A 21433-nucleotide genomic window follows, 5' to 3' on the forward strand; every position below is an offset into this window, starting at 1 on the left:
ATCACTCATAAAATATAGCATTGGGTCCAACATTATATAATGAACCAATTCAAGTAACTACATGTAGTAATTCACACGTTTTTGCTTATCTTCCTCCTTCAGTTTTTGGACGCAAGTCACTCTGTATGGCTTCATCCGTAGATCTTTTAAGACACGTTGGCAAGACCTATGCAAAGTGTTCTCTTGTTGTGACAATTTCCGTGTCGAATTTTTGGACTCTGGATCATTCGTGCTTGAATATCCGTGATCACAGCAGGTGTACGAACAGGCGAAGCTTGATTCTTTTTTCGTTCCATACTGCATCTTTAGTATGCCACTTCTTCACCAAACTCTGTATACTGCTCTTTGCCAATACGGAAACACCAGGAAACTTCCTTGGAAAAATGTTATGCGTTTTCGTAAATGAACCGGTAGACACGTACGCCTTCACTATTGCGATTCTTTCTTGTAGAGAATACATCTCGCTGAGATTTACTTCATACGTCTTAACAAAATCTTTATGGCGTTCGTACTGAAAATTAGCGTCACACTACACAAATGTTGTCGCAACAATAGACGATAAAAAAAAGTCGCAAAAGTAGACAACAATGCGCAGTCTGCCTGTCTGTGCCGGTTTTTCGTGCGTCACTCGGTACTTAGAGTTTTGTAGTACCGTGTACACTATCATGATGATCTTTTTGTGTATTAATACGAAAGATTAATGAAAAATATAATCTGATGCACGCATTAAATACATACAATTGGAAATTAATATATTCTTGCAAGTTTGGAATGAAGTTCTTAACGTGATTTCGGAAATGTCATGGAAAGCTAAAATACCTTAAACAATTTCCGAGTTATGTAATTATTTAACGTTGTCTGCGGTGGTAGAACATTTACCTCTGGGGCGTAAGGTCTCTGGTTCGATCCCAGCTCGCGCCAAGTGGACTTTGTGGTGAACAAACACTGTGTGCGTAGGTTTTCTCGGGGTTCTCACGTTTCCTTCCCTTTATTCATACCACTATTGAATTCATTTTTCATCACCACAGTCTCGTCTAGCCGGCATAATCTGGGACTTAAAGATTTCATTTCAGTGACTATCTAGAAGTAATTTACGTTGAGAAGAATTTTACACTAAACTATTAGTCTACTTTATGACCAAGAGAATACCGAATGTGATTTCTTTGTACGTAACCCTCCTTTTCATCCTTATTAGAGAGGTGGGGAATGACACTGCAAAAAACAAAAATGTAAAAATACTTTTAGACACGGTTAGGACACTTTACACATTACGACACTCTTTAAACATTTCCAGATTACTCATATTCTCCCCTTTAAGATACTGTGTTTTCCAAGTATGTCCCAGATGTATTTCCAAAGGGTGCCATTACTTTGTTTTCGAACTGTTTGTCGAGGAGAAGATTTTAAGAAGGTCACATTGTGTTTTGAGCATTAACTCTTTTTGGACACGTAAAGCGAACTTTGTAACCACTATTTCGTTTTCTCTCCGATACTAAAAGTGTTTAAATTATACGATCTTTTACAGTGTAGTTTTGGATAAAAATCCGAGAACTAGTTTGAATCTTAACTTCACCGGAAGGAAGAACATGCTGAACATGATGAATTATAAAAAGTGATAAACAACAATTTATAAATAGCCTATCATCTGATAAAGCCTCAGGGGTGTAAAAAGAAGAATTAAACTCTAATCATATAATAACGGCTTGAGAGAAGTCACATCGGTCAAAAAAGAAAATGTTATTGGTACAAACTAAGAGGAAAAATTTCCAAAATTCACATATATATATACATATACATAACACAAAAAAGTTTTTTATACAATGTTCTAATAGTTCATACTTCCTTATCGACCTTGAAATTGACATTCTCAAGCAGGGGTGCATTTGAGAGGAAAGTGCCCTTTTCTTACATAATCTTGGCCACAAACTAAACGTCACAAAATTAGTCTTCTCTTAAATCCAACGATTGTAAGATAACCCGAGGAAGAGCTGAGAAGATTCAGTTAGCGTACGGTAGAGTAGAGTAGTGTAGATTTGGTTACGTTAATTCAATTATTTTCAAACGTAAAATAGATAAGGTTAGGTTATGTTACGTTAGCTCACCGTATTGCCGCGTCACACCATAACATTCTGTTTAGTAGTTATGCCAACAGCAAATCAGTCACCGTTTAAAACCCAAATTTTGGCTTAAGTTTACATTGCAACGCCAATTACGTTTGCAAGAAATAGCAACAGCTTGCGGTTATTTAAATTTAAGTTGACATTTGCATCGTCAGTTAGTTATGTTCTGCTTCAGAAAGTAGCATTGCTGTACGTACGTAATATGCCCCTTGTAACTACAAGTAATTAAACAAAGTTTATTTTAGTACTTCATTGACGGGTTTGCATAATGTCAATTTGTGGTGTTAATGTAAACTTAACCACATTTTCATAAAAATATTAACTATAGACATCAGATAATTACGTGACGGCTAAAAAAAATACTTTCTGCTTGATAGTATGATAACATTCCGTTTTATTTTTTCGACTAACAGTACGCCAGCAAGCAATAGTTTGCAATGTAGGATCTGGGTGGAACTTGCAGAACGTGCCACCAAATTTAGTACAAGGATGAAAACTATTTTAGTTTGTTTTATGACACAAAGATAGCTGTTCCGATTTATTACTCCGCACTTTAAATGTGACATAAATTTAACCTACTATGTACATCTGTACTAAGTAGCTACTAAACATGTAATATCTTCAATTCACAAACTGTAGTAAATAAAATAATTGATTATAAACTAATATAATAAAGTAGTGCAAATTTGGTGTTTGAATCGTTTCGTTGTAGTAATGACAGATTATTAACACAAATATAATTCCTTCTTCCTTTAGGAACAATTGAATTAATCACATTGACATCATTTATATCATTTATATGCACATAACCAAATAAATGTCAAAATAATTTATATCATATTTTGCAATCAACCCTGTAACAACGATCACGGATTAATCTCCCGTTTTCGACGAATTAATCTTCAGATCAGTGTTGGCACATCACACTATCCTGGCTTCGATGCTTAACTTTAGTTTTATCCCTATCCACAGATTAATTTTTGGTTGATGCAAAAGAGCATAAGTGTAATTATTATGATTTGTCACAAAAAAAGAAACCTGTCGCAAAAAAGAAACAAAATTCTTTTATATGGTGTACATGTGATACCATTATTTTTTATAATAATATTTGCATGCAGCAGTTCATGTCGAATTGCCACCATTTCTATAAGGGCTAATTTTCCTCAGCACGAAAATTTAGTAAGTTCGGTCTGGTTTTAGACAACTCATGTATTCGTGACATTTTTATGACTATCGTAGGAACTGTTATTGTTATTACTGAAAAAAATATTAACGTTTCTGTATTTCATATGAGTTCTCAGGTTTAATTTTGTTTTGTCATTAATTACAAAAGAGAACAAGAAACTAAAATTCAGCTACATCGTTTAGATCTACGGAATGTATTTCATTTTTCATATATCGTTGTTAACAACATTCTAGAATTTTAACAATGTATTAACCGTGAGTTTCAAATATTCAGCAGATAATTGAAAACAAAGTCACTAGATTTATGAGAATACTGCCTGGCAATTATTTTATAAACCGTGTTCTAAAATCACTGGTCTACTGAAGTTTAATGAACATTAAAAATATGTCAGTGTCCAACATTGATGGAATGAAATTCGTAGAGAAAACTGTTATCTTATAAAGTTTTACAGAAATGCATATAATATTATATGTTAAATTTCCTTACCGATAGCTAAATAACAAATTTTACTTTATTCCTGTAGTTCTTGAAACTCCATGCGTCAATGAATGACTTCAAGATTTGTAGTTGGGGATTATTGCTTTTCAATTCCTGCTATGTATAGTCATTTACTCCTTTACTATGAAATTTATACAGATGTCAGTTCTAATTTGGTATAAATCTCGGTGTAATTTGACATTGTACTGCTCATTGCAATTATACTTCTTTTAGTAATTTTATTAATTCTAGGTAAAAGTGATTGTTGATAACAGTACAATAGACTATGGTAGCAGACACTATAATATAACAAATAACTCTGTGGTTGTACTTCTTTACAAAGTAAGAACACAATTAGGTAAATTAGCGAGCTAAACTTTTACTTTAATCAGGATGTATAGTGAATGTATTGAATCGTTCTTTATTTGTAAAACAACACATGTAAGAAAAATCAAGTTTTGAAAAAAATGAGAAAAACTATACTACACACTATAGTTTCTCCAAAAACGTATATTTATTTATAATATAACAAGTATAAGCAACAGCTTGACAGATGTTGATATCTCACAAAATGTGTATGTACGCGTAGCAAACACAATATTTTGTTAATTTCCTGCCGGACATGTGTCGTTTTGCAAAAAAAAAAAAAAAAAAAAAAAAGTAATAATAAAAGTGACAATTACTGTATATTATCAATTTTTTTTCAGCGAAACAGATATCTTATGGACATTTCAGCTTGTAATATTGATCATTGAAGCAAAGAAATCATATTTCTAAAGAATTAAACTTTGAGATTAACTTTTCTGTATTAAGCATTATAAACTATTGAAGTGATAATAATTATTGAAGTGATATTAAAACTAATTAAGAGTTTTTTAGTTTACCCAAACATGTAACACATACACTGATTTTTTAAAAAATAAAACTTATTCCTATTTAATGAATCTACATTCTCGGAGAAAGTCCATAGGAAAATATTTTTTAAAAGTCAATAATTATTATTAATCAATTAATCAATAAATATTATAAATCAATATTTCTCGTTATGATACCATTCTGATAAATTTATATATTTATCTTTAAAATAGTTAACAAATGCTAGTAATAATAGTGGATATGAGAAGGACTCGAACTTAATAGGCTAATACTCCCATTTTAGATCCACATGTTAGAAGACAGTTTAGTTCCTAATGGTCATTGAGTAGAAAAGGAGGCCGCATCCACATTGAACGTATGCAAAACGGCAGCACTAACGAGGAAACCGATTCAAGTGTGACACGAAATTTTGGACACGTTTATGCGCAAACGAAATGCTTTTGTGTACAATTAAACCCATTAGAGGGAAAAACTCTCGATCTGAACCGTTCCGGAGATTTAGAGGAATAAAGGGAGGGTTGGTGCTCCGATATTTTGCGAATTTTCGGCTATGTTGCTAGTGGATATGTTTAAAAATAGCATTGAAATGTTAAGAAAGATGTACCAAGGTGGAGTAAAAGTGGTGTAGACTGTTGAGGTGAATGGCGTAGCTTTTACCCGGGGTCAGAAAAGGACCTTAAGAAATAATAAACGCCATTGAAACGAAGAACAGAATTGTATGATATTACATACTAAAAAATGGAGGTGATATAAAAATGAATTAATTACATTACCAAAGGAAGAGAGACGTTATTGTGTGAACAAAAATACAATGTTATTTTCTGTGCAAAAGTACTATGGGTAAACAAATTAAATAAACACATATTGTTGCAAACGTAAGTAGGACAGTGTGTAGTTGTGTGACATATATTAAACGCAATGTATAGATGAATAAGCAAAAAGTATCTTCAACTTAAAAAACGAAAACCGCTACGCCTTATATACTGTATATCACATACAGTTCCGATCGGTTAATAATTATAGAAATTATAAATGTTTGAAAAGTTCGGACGGTCACCATTTTTTACATTTTTCATACAATTTGACTGACGATACTTTTATTCGATTCAGCGTACCAAGAGACCTGAACCTGACATGTCTATTTCAGGCAACAATGGAACTTCGGTATTATTGCTTTCCCAGTCCAAAACATTTATCTCTAATGGGTTTAATTGTACAAAAAAAAAACACTTCGTTTGCGCATGAACTTTTCCACAGTTTTGTGCCACACTTGAATCGGTTTCCTCGTAAGTCTAGTTATGGTGTGCAATATGAGCGTGATCAGTAAAATTGTTTACATGTACTAGTTTTGTTAGTTAATCTCTCATGTGTCTTGCAACTTTTACGTTGAATTAAAAAAATATGCAGAGTATATCTGAAATTTTGTATTAACGAAATTTCGCGTGAAAAATCGTTGGAAATGTTGGAAAATACCTATGGTGAATCAATATCGATTCTGTTCAAAAGTCAAACATATGAATGGTATAAATCATTCAAAGAAGGCCGAGAAGAATGTGGAGATTTGCCTTGTTACTGTTGTCCTTCAACATCTTCGAGTGATTAAAACGTGAAGAAATCGAGATGAAAAATTGTCGTGGAAGCTTGAAAGAGATGGTCCTGAACTTTGATATTTCACACAAAATTGTTCCGACTATTTTATTGATAATTTGGAGATATTATCTTCCTGATAAAATTCTCTCAGTAAAACTAACATGCAAAAAGCCTCAATTAAGCCATGGTCAACTTATGTGACAGAAATCATCAAAATGAGCACAAGTCTCTCAGATAAGTTAGCTGTCAAGCTTAGTTTCACTTTTATTTACATAGGCACGTGAGGATGATTCAGACAACAGATTTCTGCCGGTACTTTTGGCCTAAGCGTCAGTTCCATTCGCCTCCTTAGTATTTAGCTTGTTACTGGAATCAAACAATTCAACAAGAATTATTTTGACATATTTAGTATTATATTGTTTTCTTTGCCTATTATAGTAGAAATTGATGCACGAAGATACATGCTGATAGGACAGTATGCTTGTGTGGAAGCATTAGATAGAAGATAATTTTATGTGAGATACGTTGAACAATAGATCGCTCAATGTGACCACATTACAAGGTGGCAGACTGTACACATGCCGTGACAGGCGATAAAGCGTCCATAGTGATGGATCAACTCTGTACTGCGGTAAGTATACTGTATGTGTCGACGTTTAACGATGTCTTCTGAAAACTGAATTGGCAACAGCATGCCATTTTTTGATTTCATTGTCTTGAACCAGAAATACCCCAGGTTACAATCAGTGCTAAGTTGCATTTTGCCTTGTTTTCAGGTTTGTCCAGCTTCACTCTGTTCTAAAATGAAGGCAACATACACGTTAGACACTACCATGATGAATAACCGGTCAACATACAATACTGAGCGTCATAGAAGCCGAACGGCCGATGTGATGTGTGAGAATATATTGACTACAACAGGCGATCACTAAAAATATGCATTAAAGCAAATTTCAGCTTCATCAGAGATATTCTGGAAGCCAAATTCATCTTCTCTATTAGTAAAATTCCTCACAATATATGCTAGCGCTATGTCAGGTTATGTGCAAGACACATTAAACAGTTAACAAATCATTCTGCTCATACTTAGAAATTATTTTAGCAAAAGTTGAGTTAAAGATCTACTTTAATTTTGAAAGTACCTTTTCATCATTCGAGAAAGACTATTTTCATCAAATAATTTGAATTATGAAATACAATTAAAAAATTTAAGACAAAATCATAATTTATGATTTTCTATCATTTATATTCATTATCACTCTTAGTTTGATTTATTTGCTTATTTATACCTATTTATAAAAAAATTTCAAGGCCAAACAACTATAGCCTTAAGCACATCACTTATAAGGAATGCTCTATTTAGGCGAGCACACTAGTTGGGAAGGAGGAAAAAAGGAAGCGGTCTGCAACTTGTATGTTACGAACCATACTGGCAATTACCTGGCGTGGATGATGAAATCGCAGGAAAAGTTCACTCAGGATGGCTAGTCAGAAAAAAGCTGTTACACCTTTGCAACAAGTATACCCATCGGGAATCCAACCTGAGGGCTCTCAAACCAAAGGACAGAAAGTTAGCGAACTCATAGTTTGAAACAGAAGTCTCAACATCCCCGACGTTGCGCGAATCCCCTAACACTCGACGGTTAAAATTCTACACGATAGTTCAGTGCATATTATATACAATACAACAGATAGTTCACGATAAAATATTCAACTATAAACAGTGCTACACTCTTCATGATACAGACGTATAATTTCGCTATTTTCAGGGCAATTCATACTTGGGACAATTCCCGAATTAAAGTATTTCTTATTCCACTTAAAGTAACAATTATTAATTATGATAGAAATTTATGCATTAAATTTCTGTATAATGTCCCGCAATAAGAGTCAAGAGAATTAGGTATTTGTGATGAACAAGAAGTAACATGAATGTAATTTCTACAATTTTCTTCATAATTATCTGGAAAGTACTCTCGGCTTATGTAAAGTGATAAATTTTGTAAAACGATCATGTTATATGTAAAACATTTCTCTTTCAATATATTGCAAAAATAATGTATCAATGCATCTATCAGAATATCCCATATTAATTATAGCAGATTATACTAATCTTTCAACTATAATGCAATTAATTATATTTCTTATGTTGTGGAACAAAGTTTTATCTTGTCATGAAATTTTAGTTTCACGACGCTAGTAGATACTCTATTATGATATAATTAACTTTCCTTGGAAAGAGAACACAGTAGAACTCCTAGTGATATGCGCTTATTTCCCACTGGTAAAAATTTTCTGAATTCATAAAATGATGGGCACTTTGCCAGCCTGTATGTGCTCAGAATTTACCACCATAAACACATAATGTTTACATTTCCCTTATATTACATAGAAGTTATTCATCGTATACTTTCTTCCATACATTTTTTTTATTCTAGCAATGCTTTTAGTAAATCATAATAAGGACATCCAGTTAAATAAGACTAATGTTTCTTATGTTTTGCAATATAAACATTGCGATGTGCTTAGATTGAAATTCAAGGCAACTGAAAATTTTTATTCTGTGTACTCTTGATCAAAGTACTCCTAATATTAAATATATTAGATTAAAAAATACTGTGAACATCAGCTCACTACAAGTAATATTTATTGTTAGTTATGGAAGAATACGATGCAAAGTAGAGATACTAGTAATTAAAAAATATAAAGACAAAAGACAGATCTCAACTTTAAATCAATCATAGAAACGGGTGAAGTTTTAACACATGTCCTGTACAGTCAATACAGAAAGTAGAAAATTATCTAAATCTGCCTGGAAACAGTTTTAAAATGTTATTTGATGGAAACATGATTTCAATTTTATAAAATTCCCTTGAAGATTTTGTGAGGTACTCAAAAAATATTTTACAAGAAACATACAAAGCTGATTTAAACTACTAAACTACTTTTCCTTCAATAAGTCAGATATTATCGGAAATATCTTTATATGATTAAATTGTAGGTTTAACTTCAAAGAAGCGAATTTTGTTTCACAGGATAAAACTACGGCAGTCTTCCAAACTATGCGAATAAACACTCAAACTTGAAGTAGTGTACATGTAAAAATTGGTTAAGATAAAAGATGAAAGAACCTGTTCCTCGGACACTGAATTCACATAAAAAAGCCATTACCTGCCATCCCTCACTGTTTCTACTGTGTAGCGATGAATGTTGAAAACGGAGTTATTAAATTAAACCACTTCTGATTTGAATAGAGGGATAACAGTGGAGATGGAACCTGTTCTTGGGACGCTGAATCGATTGCATAGAAACACTTTTCGATATCTCTTACTGTATTCAGTCTGATGCTTGTCGACAGACAGACAGACAGAAGGATGCATATAATTGTCCTATAGGACTTCCGGCACTTATGCAAAACAAAGTTTGGAAGTCTAATTGAAACGAATTGTACGAGAACTGTTTTATATTGCAAAGGATCTATTGATGTAAACGCTATATGTGCATATATTAAGAAGAAAAAGATAAACTTGATTCCATATGTGCTCCAAGAGATACCAACATGGCAATTAATTCAACTGATATTACCTCTTCCCTTGGCTGGTTCTGGTTCTGAGTCATCCATGATCTCATTTGTTTCATGAAGAGGATTTCGTTCCTTCTTTTGGTATTTGAGCTTTTTCTCTGAAAAGAAATTATTAAAAAAATAGTAGTAACACACAAAAATAAGATTCAGGTAAAATAATACTGTTAAAACTTTAAAAAAATAAACATACATCAATTCAATGATACAGAACACGGGAGAGAAGAGAGAGAGAGAGAGAGAGAGAGAGAGAGCGAGCAAATATTAATGAATATAGTTTCATAACGTAGCATGCGTTTTCTATGTCTAATATATTTTCAGTTCTTGTGTCGTTTATTTTATAATATGCAGCTCTGCCTTTTACAGAAATGCAGTAACGATGTAACCAATTTTAATATGCTAATGGTTAAAGACCAATTAGAACTATTACGATATATAAATAAGTTGTTGCGAAATAATGAAAGAACAGTACCCACACAACTTGTTGACTCATCTCCTACACCATGTAGTGCAAGAGATTAAACGGTGTTACTGCAGATCACAGTAGAACTATCTACCATTGAGCTACTAAGAATATGTGTGCTATGAGAAGAAACGTATTACTCTTAGATTTAAAAGGCTCTTGGTCTAAATGATGACAACAAAAGAAAAATATCTCAAATGACCCATTTCAAAGATTTTTAACCTTAATCTAAATTGACATTAATAGGTAGAGTTTGCTCACTGGCTATTGTTTGTACACGTTTTGTTCGTTTTTTCAACGTCCATAAGATATGTGCACTTGGTGCCCTCCAACATTAATGGTAACTGGAGAGTTATGACCACCAACTACTTTTGACGTGGCTTTTGTTCCCCTTTCAATTAACTTAGACACATTTAAATTTTATTCCTACGATCATATCATAATTCAGGTTCACATCATTTCGTTTTCGTATAGCGCTTTCTTAGGAACTGAATTATTCGATGTCAACCCCATTTGATCGGTTATATAAAACAATACATCATTATATATCTTTCTTTATGTCAGTTCCGGCTTAAAGCAGTGAGGGTTTTTGGTGAATTTCCCTCATTATGTACGAGGCATATTAATAATTAACAATATATCATATTTAATCATCCTATGAAAATGTGCCTAGGTAAGTAACATAAGTACATGTATAGTTCAGTGAAGTTCCTTTTTATTTTTTTACGCAAATTATATTTTGCTGGGTGCAGAACTGCAATTTCTATAAAATATCCATTTTTCACGTACGCTCAGAGGATTTTGTTGTCTGCACTAATTTTCCATAACTAGTATCGGAAAGCAAATTAAAACGGTAAAATGAAATTACTATGATATCAACTAATATCATTTTGTGAAAAATGCAATCAATCTAGAATAAGGTTAGTTTCTCCTGATTAATTTAGGAAAGTTTGCAGGCTTATAAATAATTCTAGCTCCTTGATTCGTGCCATAATATAGCATAATACATTTGACTCAGTTTTCGCCAAAATAATTTATATTATTATTATATTACACAGCTGAAGAATCGAAACAATCTAGACATTTTCACCCAAACGAAGGATTGTTTAGGCATGTAATTTGCTGTTTTTCACGATTTTGTATGTTTGCTAATAACAAGTTTCATGTAACCAAACTAATTGCAATTGACTTTTAGTATACTTTGAAGAAGTATGTATATCCTGTGTCGCGGCATATATCACATATATCATGAATATATATATATATATATATATATATATATATATTCATATTTGTAATATATATCGTAATTCCTAGAAATGGCCTCTTCATGCTTTCACTGTCTTGCGCTATCTTCGCAGAAAACTAGAGGAAGTGAGAGAGAAGAGAATTACGAAATAGATGTTCATTTTAAAGCATTTTCACAGGATCGAGCGTTTCCCAGGCGCTAGGATGCTTCTCCTTCTTGTGCTGTTGTTAATTCTCTCAGATGTAAGATTCTTGCAGCTTCTCAGTTGAAGTCAAGCGGAAAGTTTAGGATCCTTGCTCACACTCCAAGTAAAAGTTCCAAGAAGCGACACAGATGTCTCCACATTTGCGAACGATTGCCTCTTCTTCTATCTGAGTTGGAAAATATTTCAAGAGGATGAGAGAAGTGAGAACAAAATTTTCGAGCAGAAGAAAGCTGGGAAAGGGGAACGGAGGATGTAGTACCAGTATTTGGAAGTATGGAGAGGGAATTTAGAAGGAAGTACTTGAAACTACCATCTGCTGTGCGAAATCTGCGGCATAAGTTCAGGTGCATTCGACCTTTATCTGATTCATTGGACCTTCATATTTGGCAGCAAAATTCTCTTTCTACTTCTTGTAACCACGAAGTATTTCTGGAAACTTATGATACTTGAACTCCAAGATGTATACTAAGTCACAGAAGTGTGTCCAATATGTCTATAAAACCCTAACATGAAATTAAATGTGTATTAAAATACTAACAATTCTACATGAACTTTATGAAGCTAATTTAGGGTTAAAATATATTTTCTGGAAACACTTAAAAATTATCTCTCACTCCCGTTCACACTTCTACAGCATTGCAATTCTTTTTGTCTAATATACAGCTACGTCTTTCTTAAGAATCATTTCTAGTTAATTGTCATCAGATAACTAATAAAGATTTTTGTCTTTTCTTGTTAAAACACCATACAAAAGTACGAAATCGCTCAACTCCATGCAATTATATATAGGGCGTTACTTAGTTCTAATATGGACAGAGTTATATATTTTACTTTTATCCAGTAGTTTTACGTGGCAATTGAAAGTTCCATCACGTACCAAGAAGTAATAACTACTAAAATTTTTACAATGAGAGTCTCGATTGAATTTCAATGTATACATATAGAAGTGATAAAAAGCAAGACCAATATTTTGCAAACAGAAAAGTGAATTTTAATGAGCAATTTGTGATGAAAGACCCTAAAACCGTGACTTCAATAGCTCCAAAAGTCCAGCTGAAGAGATATTGAGAAACTCAATAAAAACTGAATATTTGCTGGAAATGTAAACTTGGAAATCAGACCTTTTTCACTTTGCTGAATAACAAATGTCACTAAGTACGAAAAATTGTGATTTTCTATAAATATTTAGTTTTTATTGAGTTTTTCAATATCTCTTCAGCTGGACTTGTGTGGTTATGGAAGTCACCGCTTTAATTCTTTGTCTGATCTATTTTCGGTACGAGCAAATTCAAATATATTTTTTATTATTATTCTATATATAGCTATTTATAGTGTGCATTAGTTGGTCTTGTAACTATACGTAAACATAATCATGCTACAAATCTAGACACTTATGGTATATTCCTTTCCCGTATTGCTCTTCGTTGATATTCCATGTCATGTTGTGACTGCCCTAGAATGAAACACTGTTAGACACGAGATTTATTAGAAAACTACTTATAATTTCAATGTTATATATATATATATAGAGAGAGAGAGAGAGAACTTCTTATACTGTATAGGCTAACTTCATTTTGAAGGCTGCTTTCGGCAAACAAAAACTAAAAATGATCATAAACTGCAAATGGCAGCATTACGCATTCTTACAGCTGCTACTGTCTTAGTATATTAAACCAAACAAATTGATAATAATAATTGATTGGCTGATTTGTATTTGCATCCAGCTTCACGAGCGAGGCTATGTAGGACAAATCATACAATTTCAAGCTGGATTTGAACTACTGTAGTGCGTTTGGTATTCTTCCATCGGGAGATGAGCCCGGGATCTTATGCACGAAAGGCATACAGGCTAGTCACTAAATCAAATAAAAGGATATGAAAAATCATAAATCATAACCAAAGAAAGGGATGACATCTACGCTTACTTCAAGCCTTTTATTGGGCGGAAGAGTTTGATGGTTTCAGAATTTGAATAAAATGTTTAAGTGTTTGTTCTTTTTATACAAGTAACATTATAGTTTAATAAAATCAAATTTTGAAGAAATAATATTTTATTTATGCGTTACTAATATACACATATTTGATTACTTTTTTCACGAAATTCAATTAAATTATAGTGACACGTTTATCATAGAGGAAATAAATTTTGAAAATACACATTTATTAACGAAATTTGCCATAATATTTGCCAAATTTGCCAAAATATAGTCCTCATAATAAACATGACACTATGAAAAAAAATGTGGTAAATGTATTCTATTTAGACAAGAATTCGAATCTGGTTGATTATACGCTAATGCTCATTTTCAGTTCCCAGGGTATACGGAAAGTTATCTGCTGCTTATACCTGAATCCCTGATAAACACCACCTTTACGAAGATAGTTATGTGTAGAGCTATGTCTGTGATAGTTCATTACCAGAAGGGACATCGCTACCGAATTGTGGTCTAAATGGACTAGCCAGACAAAGTGTGTTCTGTTAGCAGGCAGCAGTTCTTTGGAGGAAATCATAGTGATTCGTACGGCAACTTGGACATTAGTTCCAGGTGTCGTCAGAGTGACTTTAACGGGTTGGATACTGCGGGATGGAAGGCAACGGGAACCCCCACTCTATTTTCCCTAGTTTGCTGGCATCAGATAAAGAACATACAGTATGTACAATGGTCTTTCGCAGGTCAAAATATAGTTCCGGAGGTAAAATATACTCCTATTCGGATCTCCGGGAGGGAGATGGCTTGGGAAGGACTATTGAACGAGAAAGTAATAATGGGGAAAGACAGACAGAGAAAGAAAGATAACGAAAAGCAAAAGGTTTAGGATAGGGACATGGAATGTACGTACTATGTTACAGAGAGGAAAATTAGAAAATATTAAAAAAGAAATGAAATAAAATAACCTAGATTTGGTAGGAGTTGTGAAGTTAGGTGGGAAGGTAATGGAGTGTTAAGTAGCGAAGGATATAGGATGTTTTGCTCAGGTAATGAAAAGGGCGGTCATAATGGAGTAGGAATAATTCTTGGAAAGCGCTTAAAAAAGAAGCAGTGAAAGCAGAATTTATTGATGATAGAGTGACGATTTTAAGACTTAAAGAAAAACGAAGGATCTAATGGTGATACAGACATATGCACCGATGACTTCGCATGCAACTGAAGAAGTAGAGGAAACTTATGATAAAATAGAAGAAATTATAGATAGGGAGAAGAGGGGTGCATGCGTAATTCTAATGGGAGATTTCAATGCAGCTGTGGGAGAAAAACAGGAAGGTAGTATCATAGTCAAATATGGTTTAGGTGCAAGAAATGAAAGGGGAGAGAAATTAGTGAATTTCTGTAGACAGAATTCACTAGTAATAGGGAACAGTTGGTTCAATCATAACAAAATATATATGGAAATCACCAATAGACGGCGGAAGATATCAGATAGACTATTTTATGATTCAGAACAGGTATCGGAATAGCTTAAAGAACGCGAAGTCCCTTCCTGCGGCTGATATTTTCTCTGATCATAATCTTGTGCTGGCCAAAGTAGATACTCAAGTGAAAAGTGTAGGCAGAAGAAAAGTAGGCAACAAAGTGTTGAATACTGAAAAGTTGAAAAACGAGGAAATAAGAAATCTTTTTGTTGAAAAATTCGAAGAAAACTATTCAAACGAGGAGAGAATAGGCACAGGTAGTAACGCACAATGGAAACATTAAATTTGCATATAGCAGGCTGCAGAAGAAGGAGTAGGTTACCGCAAACACAAAACGGCTAAGAATCATGGGTTACAGAGCAGATGTTGCAGAAAATGAGGGAAAGGAAGAGGTGGAAACAGGTTGATACAGAAGAGGACAAAGAGATGTACAGAAAGTTAAATAATGAATAACGAAGAGAAACATATAGAGCGAGGGAAGAGTTTCACAAAAGAATATACGAGGACATAGAAGAATTAGAAAGAAAATGAAATGAAATGAAATCTTTGAGTTTTACGTCCCACGGTTATGCAGGTTAGGCTAAAAGAGACGGTGATGATGAGTAATGAATGAAATGAAAATGGTGGAATGAAGAAAGTGGGAGGAAACGGGAGAACCCCGAGAAAACCCACGCACACAGTGTTTCTCCACCACAAAATTCACGTGGCGGGAGCAGGGAGAATTAGTAAGAGTTGGGAAATATGAGGTAATGTACAAGGAGATGAAATGTATGGAATTTTGGAGGAAACAAGGAGGTATTACGATCACAGTAAAAAATAACAATGGGAAGGTTGTCAGCGACAGAAATGAGGTCACAGGAAGATGGAAAGAATACTTGAAGACTTATATGAGAACAGGGATAGACCTTGTAGCCTAAATGTTGAAGCGAAAATGAACTATCTCGCTTGAATGGGCTTGTAGGGGGCGTGGCGACGATGTGAATATCTGAACAAGGCACGCTCCGAAACACAATAAAACGTGGACAAAATAGAAATCTAAGATGTAATTCCTTTGAGACGTGGTATGTATAGGTTTGAAAGGCAGCTGAATACGAACATACATCAAATGTTTGCAAATCAAAATGGCGGATCCAACGTGGCGGACATAAATTACAAAAAGCGAGCAATGAATCTAAAGCTGGATATATAGAAACACTCGACGTCGCTATGTATGAATCAGATACCAAAATGTAAAATTCAAAGTGGCGGATCCAATATGGCAGACAAAATGCAAAACACTGTTATGTAACTGAGAGCAGATGATAGAGGTTTTCGTAGTCGTGGAGTACGAATTTAATGTTGAAAGTGCAAAATGCAATATGACACATCCAATATGGTGGACAAAAGGTGCAAAAATACAGAATGGACGTATGCGTATCGAGAAGAACCTAGGCCCCGTCTCGATTTGGAAAAGCACATTAGAGACAAGACCGAGACGAGATCGAAACTAGTCTCGGTGTCAGTTTCATCGCATTACGGGGAGTGGCCATTTGTCATGCATATTGCTCACAAGCGTACACGGCAAATGTGAAACCGAAAAGACAGTTATGGAAGCATAACAATGTTTTAAACGCGCACTTTGCACTGTCATTGTTCGGATCTTCAGATGGTGTCAGCAAATAATCGCAACGCACCCTACAGGCACCATTCAAGCGAGATCAAGTGTAGTAGATGGAGCTTTTCAACGATACATAACAGATGCTGATCCCCGTATCTCTTCGGGGGCGGGGGAGAGAGTTGGTAGTAAAATAATTATTGTCTATGATTGCAATCTGTTTGTATCATAAAACTTTCATGTGTGCTACAAAATCTGCCATGCATTCTTTGCCTCACTTTGGCACGATTGTATAGCAAAACACGTTCCCTGTTTATTCTAAAACATCACTTGCCCCTACTTGCCATCTTCTGTACTATAGGTATTTTTCTACTACAAGTAAGAATAACATATGCCCGTTCTGTACATATTTTTTGTATCTTTCGTCCGCCACATTGGATCCATCAAATTGCCTTTTGCACTTTTAACATTGAATCGTATTCAGCGACCACAAAAACCTCTACATACCTGCTTTCAGTTACATAGCAGTGTTTTCCATTTTGTCCGTCATATTGGATCCGCCATATTATTTGATCCTACTCCTTCTAATATTTTACCATAAGTTTCCTAAAATTTTCACAATATTCCCATGATTGTGGTTTCTTTGAGACTACTCAATGGAACCTACTGCTTGAGGTAGAGTTAACGAAAGATATGGAAATGAGTTCAACCGAAACCCATTGTTTCGTAAGTAAACCCCAAGTAAACGTTTTCGGGTAAATTTTTGAGAGAATTCCCTACTCTTACGAAACCCAGGTATACTTCCCTTGAGACCCAAGAAATACTCTTATTGCTTTGGATAGAATTCGGTCGAATGTAGACCGAGAAATCCTACAACTTTATATCGACCAATATTCTAGTTTTATTGTGCATAGAATCGATAGTCTATGTGCGAAAAAAATGTAAAACACATTAAGTTTTAAAGAAAATATAATTCTTTACATTGATAATTGCTGAATATTTTCCTACAATCAAGGAAATGTATTAATAAATAAGTCTCTTGTTTATGAGTTTTATTAGTCTACTTTTCCGTTAGCATTAATTTAAATAATGTCTACATTGAATTACTGAAGTGAATTGCATCATTATAGAAGAAAAGAAAAATGTGTATACTGGTCTGAACTGTGTATTTGTTCACGTATAACTATTATTAAATTGTCCTCTCATACTATGACGAAATAGCATTATTGCATTCCTTAGTCATTTAATCCCTTCGGTACAAAGGTATATAATCTTCAACAACTTCACACTGTACCTTTTGACGTCTGAGTATATAACATTAATACTTTCTGTACTCGTGATCCCGGATTCGATTCCAGAAATGGGAACTTGCATCGGGTACAAGTAGAATATGTATTTTATTTTAAACAGTAGGTCCCGTTCACACTGTATAGGCGTTGAAGAGGACACGGGAAACTCATCAATGAAATGCATTTGTTAATTACTGTCCCTCAATTCATTCCACATGAATACAGGAACTCATATCATACTAGACAACATTTATAATTTCTAGTATACTTAGCAGCAAGACTTTTTATAATTAACTCAAATGAGAATTTTTCTGAAACGAAGCTATCAGTTGAAAATGTACATACTTAGAGTTATCATGCATTACGAACTTAAAGTATTTGCCATGCTACTACAAACTTGGCAAAACAATAAATAACTCAGAGAAGGAGAACCAATGCGAAACAAATCCTAAATGAGAAGAAAATAAATGAAGCATTGGGTACAAGGGGTTGTAGCTGTTTATATGTCAGACTCCCTGCTCTGGACTTACCTTTACCTGAGATGTAAGATTCTGTAGTAGTTGTAAGAGGCCTATAAGGCGTTGAAGGACGAGGAATTGCTGCAAATAAATACTAAGCATTAGTTTTATTTAAAATTTCGATTTTTATCTTTTCAAATATTTTTGTCTTATGAGTGTCACGTGTTTAAATTTTAAGAATGTCTATAGAGTGAATCATGTGGTTTTTTTTTTCATCGAGGGTAAAGTATTTTCGATTACTCACTTTGGAAATAATATACCTGGCCCTAGAGACAATGTACTACAAATATTTTTATTTAGTCTTTTTCGCTACATTTTCCTATTTACATACCTGTTATATATATATGGACTTCACTATTGCACTAGGGATGCGCAAGAGTAGAGACATGTCTCGAATCTCGACTCGACTCTACTCGAATTCAAGTCGAGAAACACATTGAAAAGTTCGAAACAAACGTATTTCTCGACTCGAATTTTCGTATGCTCGTAAAAAACTCGACTCGACTCGAATGTCACGAAAATTTTTCTATAATTTTTAATATTATTTTGAAGAAAGTATTCACTCAGAAACAGCTTTGAAACTAATTCCAGCATTTATTACTTTAGAAAGGTACAGAAAACATAAACTTAATAGTTGATCTTTCGAGATCAAGATTTAATTTTCAGTTCAATTCAGTTAATTAGTGAGGGCTGGCCGTGTATAGAATGGGAAACGATCGCAATCTATCTGAGTTTGACCGGTAGCAGGTTGTAATGGCCCGGAAACTCGGCACGAGAATTTCGGAAACTACAGGACTTGTCGGATGTTCGAAGAGTCCTGTGGAGAGTGCCTTCAACAATTGGCGAAACCAAGGGGAAACGACGTCCAAACGTCGAGGGGTTGGGCGACCCCCACCTCATTACAGATGTTGGACGTCGTAGGCTGGCAGACTGGTAAAACAGAACAGGCAGCGAACTGTGGCGGAACTAACATCATACTTTAATGCTGGCAAAGTACAAGTGTATCTGAAAACACAGTCCACTGTACACTCCTAACGATGCGCCTACGTAGCCGACTAATTTACGGAATTTACGGGAACTAGGTGACCTGTGTGCACATGTGCTGACTCTCTCCAGCGACCTACCAAAGTTCATTGCGTCCATGCTAAGACACGTCGCCGTTGTTATTCGTGCCAAAGCTGGACATACTGACAATTAGGTAGCTAGTCATAATTGAGGAGCTTACTTTCAAAATTCAGTTTGTCCATTATGTTTCGAGAAATTCACGAAAAACGTGTGTCTCAACTATCGATATATCTGGAGCGAAAGTTGTTGGCTATATTTGGAGATATCGATGATAGAAGTAAACAGTAGAAAGGAAAATAATCCTGCCTCAAGAATAAAGTGACTTACGGAGCATTGTTGTCTGGATAGGTTGCATTTTGACCCAAAGTCAAGGACTTGTTGCATTTTGAAAATAACGTCAAGTGAGTCATAAAACGTAAGCTGAATAGCCTTTCAACCATTGACTCTTCTGTTCGGATGATTATGTTACCTCTATTTTAAAGATAAGTTTGTACGTTTTGTACATAAACATTATGATTGTTATTATCATTTTTATAGCAATGTTTTTTTATTGCTACACAAAGTTAATACACCGAAATCGTACAAATAGGCTACAAGATTCAAAAACACAAAAGAGGTGATTGATATAAAAATGCTTCAGTGGCAAATACATGTTTTCCGTTAAAGTAACATCAATGTCTATGTAAAAACTAATGTTACTTATTGAGTATAACAAAACTTTTACATCTTCAAATGCGAACTCCCAGATCATCATCAAGGCAATTACATTCCTCTTCTGGATCACATGTTGTAGTGCCAACTTGTAGTATTTCACAATACCATTTTAACTTTTCAATCTTCGACCATTCCGTTTAAAATTGGAGGTTAAGCAATTTCTAGACATCGGCAATCTTTTCTGGGTTCAAATGGCTCTTGCATTGAAGTTCGTCTGGTTCCTGTACAGATGTCATCCGTTTTCCTCTCCGTAATACTGAGGAGACTTTTTTGGAAGGATCATCAAACCTGAACGTGGGTTTCATTTTGATCAAGAGCTTCACATTATCTGTTTCAATGTCCTTCGTCAATATGATTCTCTTCATTTCACTGATACTGTCAACTTTCCTAAAATATTCGGTCAACTGCTTGTAATCTTTCACATTCCAGTCCTTAATAATATATCGCACCTTCCCCGTTTTTAAATATATATTATTATAGTCCTCAGGCAATAATATTTCTTCATGTTTTTTCAGTTCTCTTTCAACACGAACTAAAACGCGATCTGCAGGAAGGTATGAATGACCACGCACTGGAAAACGCAACACAATGCGTCTAATGTGAGAAGGTGAACATTTGAACAACCAGAGCAGAAGTGCATGTATTACAGACGTATTTTTATTCTGTCCCGAGCAACCATCTGAAAATAAGCGCAAAGTCTTTGTGGTTTTATCAAAGTCATGTTTTCTTAGAAAATCTATGTGTGCTGATGACACCTCTATAGCACCTCTTCCACTATGAGCATCTGTCCATGTGTAAAACATTGGTGACGAAGTTTGTGTATCCGTGACACACAGCGCATAGTACGATATCTGCCGTGCATAAAATGCTTCGGAAATCGCAAGCTTTGGGAGGCATTGAACCTGCTGAATATCAAAACAAAATGAAACACTACCTGCGGAGTCTTCCCGTACTAGCTTATAAAATTCTTTCGCCTTTACCTTATGAGCTTTGAGTTGCAGGCTCATGTCACTTTTCACACTGCTATTAGATTCCACTCTAACTGCATTCTTCATGCGCATACGAAAACTGCACACATCACTTGCTGGAATACCG

At 34.5% G+C, this 21433-nt stretch overlaps 1 protein-coding gene across 1 annotated transcript in view; it reads right to left on the minus strand.

Moving 5' to 3' along the window:
• LOC145666044 (lachesin-like) overlaps positions 1-21433 on the minus strand; it is a 589881-nt gene that overhangs the window by 13025 nt on the left and 555423 nt on the right. Inside the window, exons 8-9 of the mRNA XM_081733143.1 lie at positions 18572-18640; positions 9835-9930 (exon numbers count right to left, since the gene is read on the minus strand). Of these exons, the coding sequence (XP_081589269.1) occupies positions 9835-9930; positions 18572-18640 (165 nt within the window). The remainder of the gene's footprint in view (positions 1-9834; positions 9931-18571; positions 18641-21433) is intronic.

This window comes from Thermobia domestica, chromosome 12 (genome assembly GCF_964235325.1).
Source record: "Thermobia domestica chromosome 12, izTheDome1.hap1.1, whole genome shotgun sequence".
NCBI lineage: Eukaryota > Metazoa > Arthropoda > Insecta > Zygentoma > Lepismatidae > Thermobia > Thermobia domestica.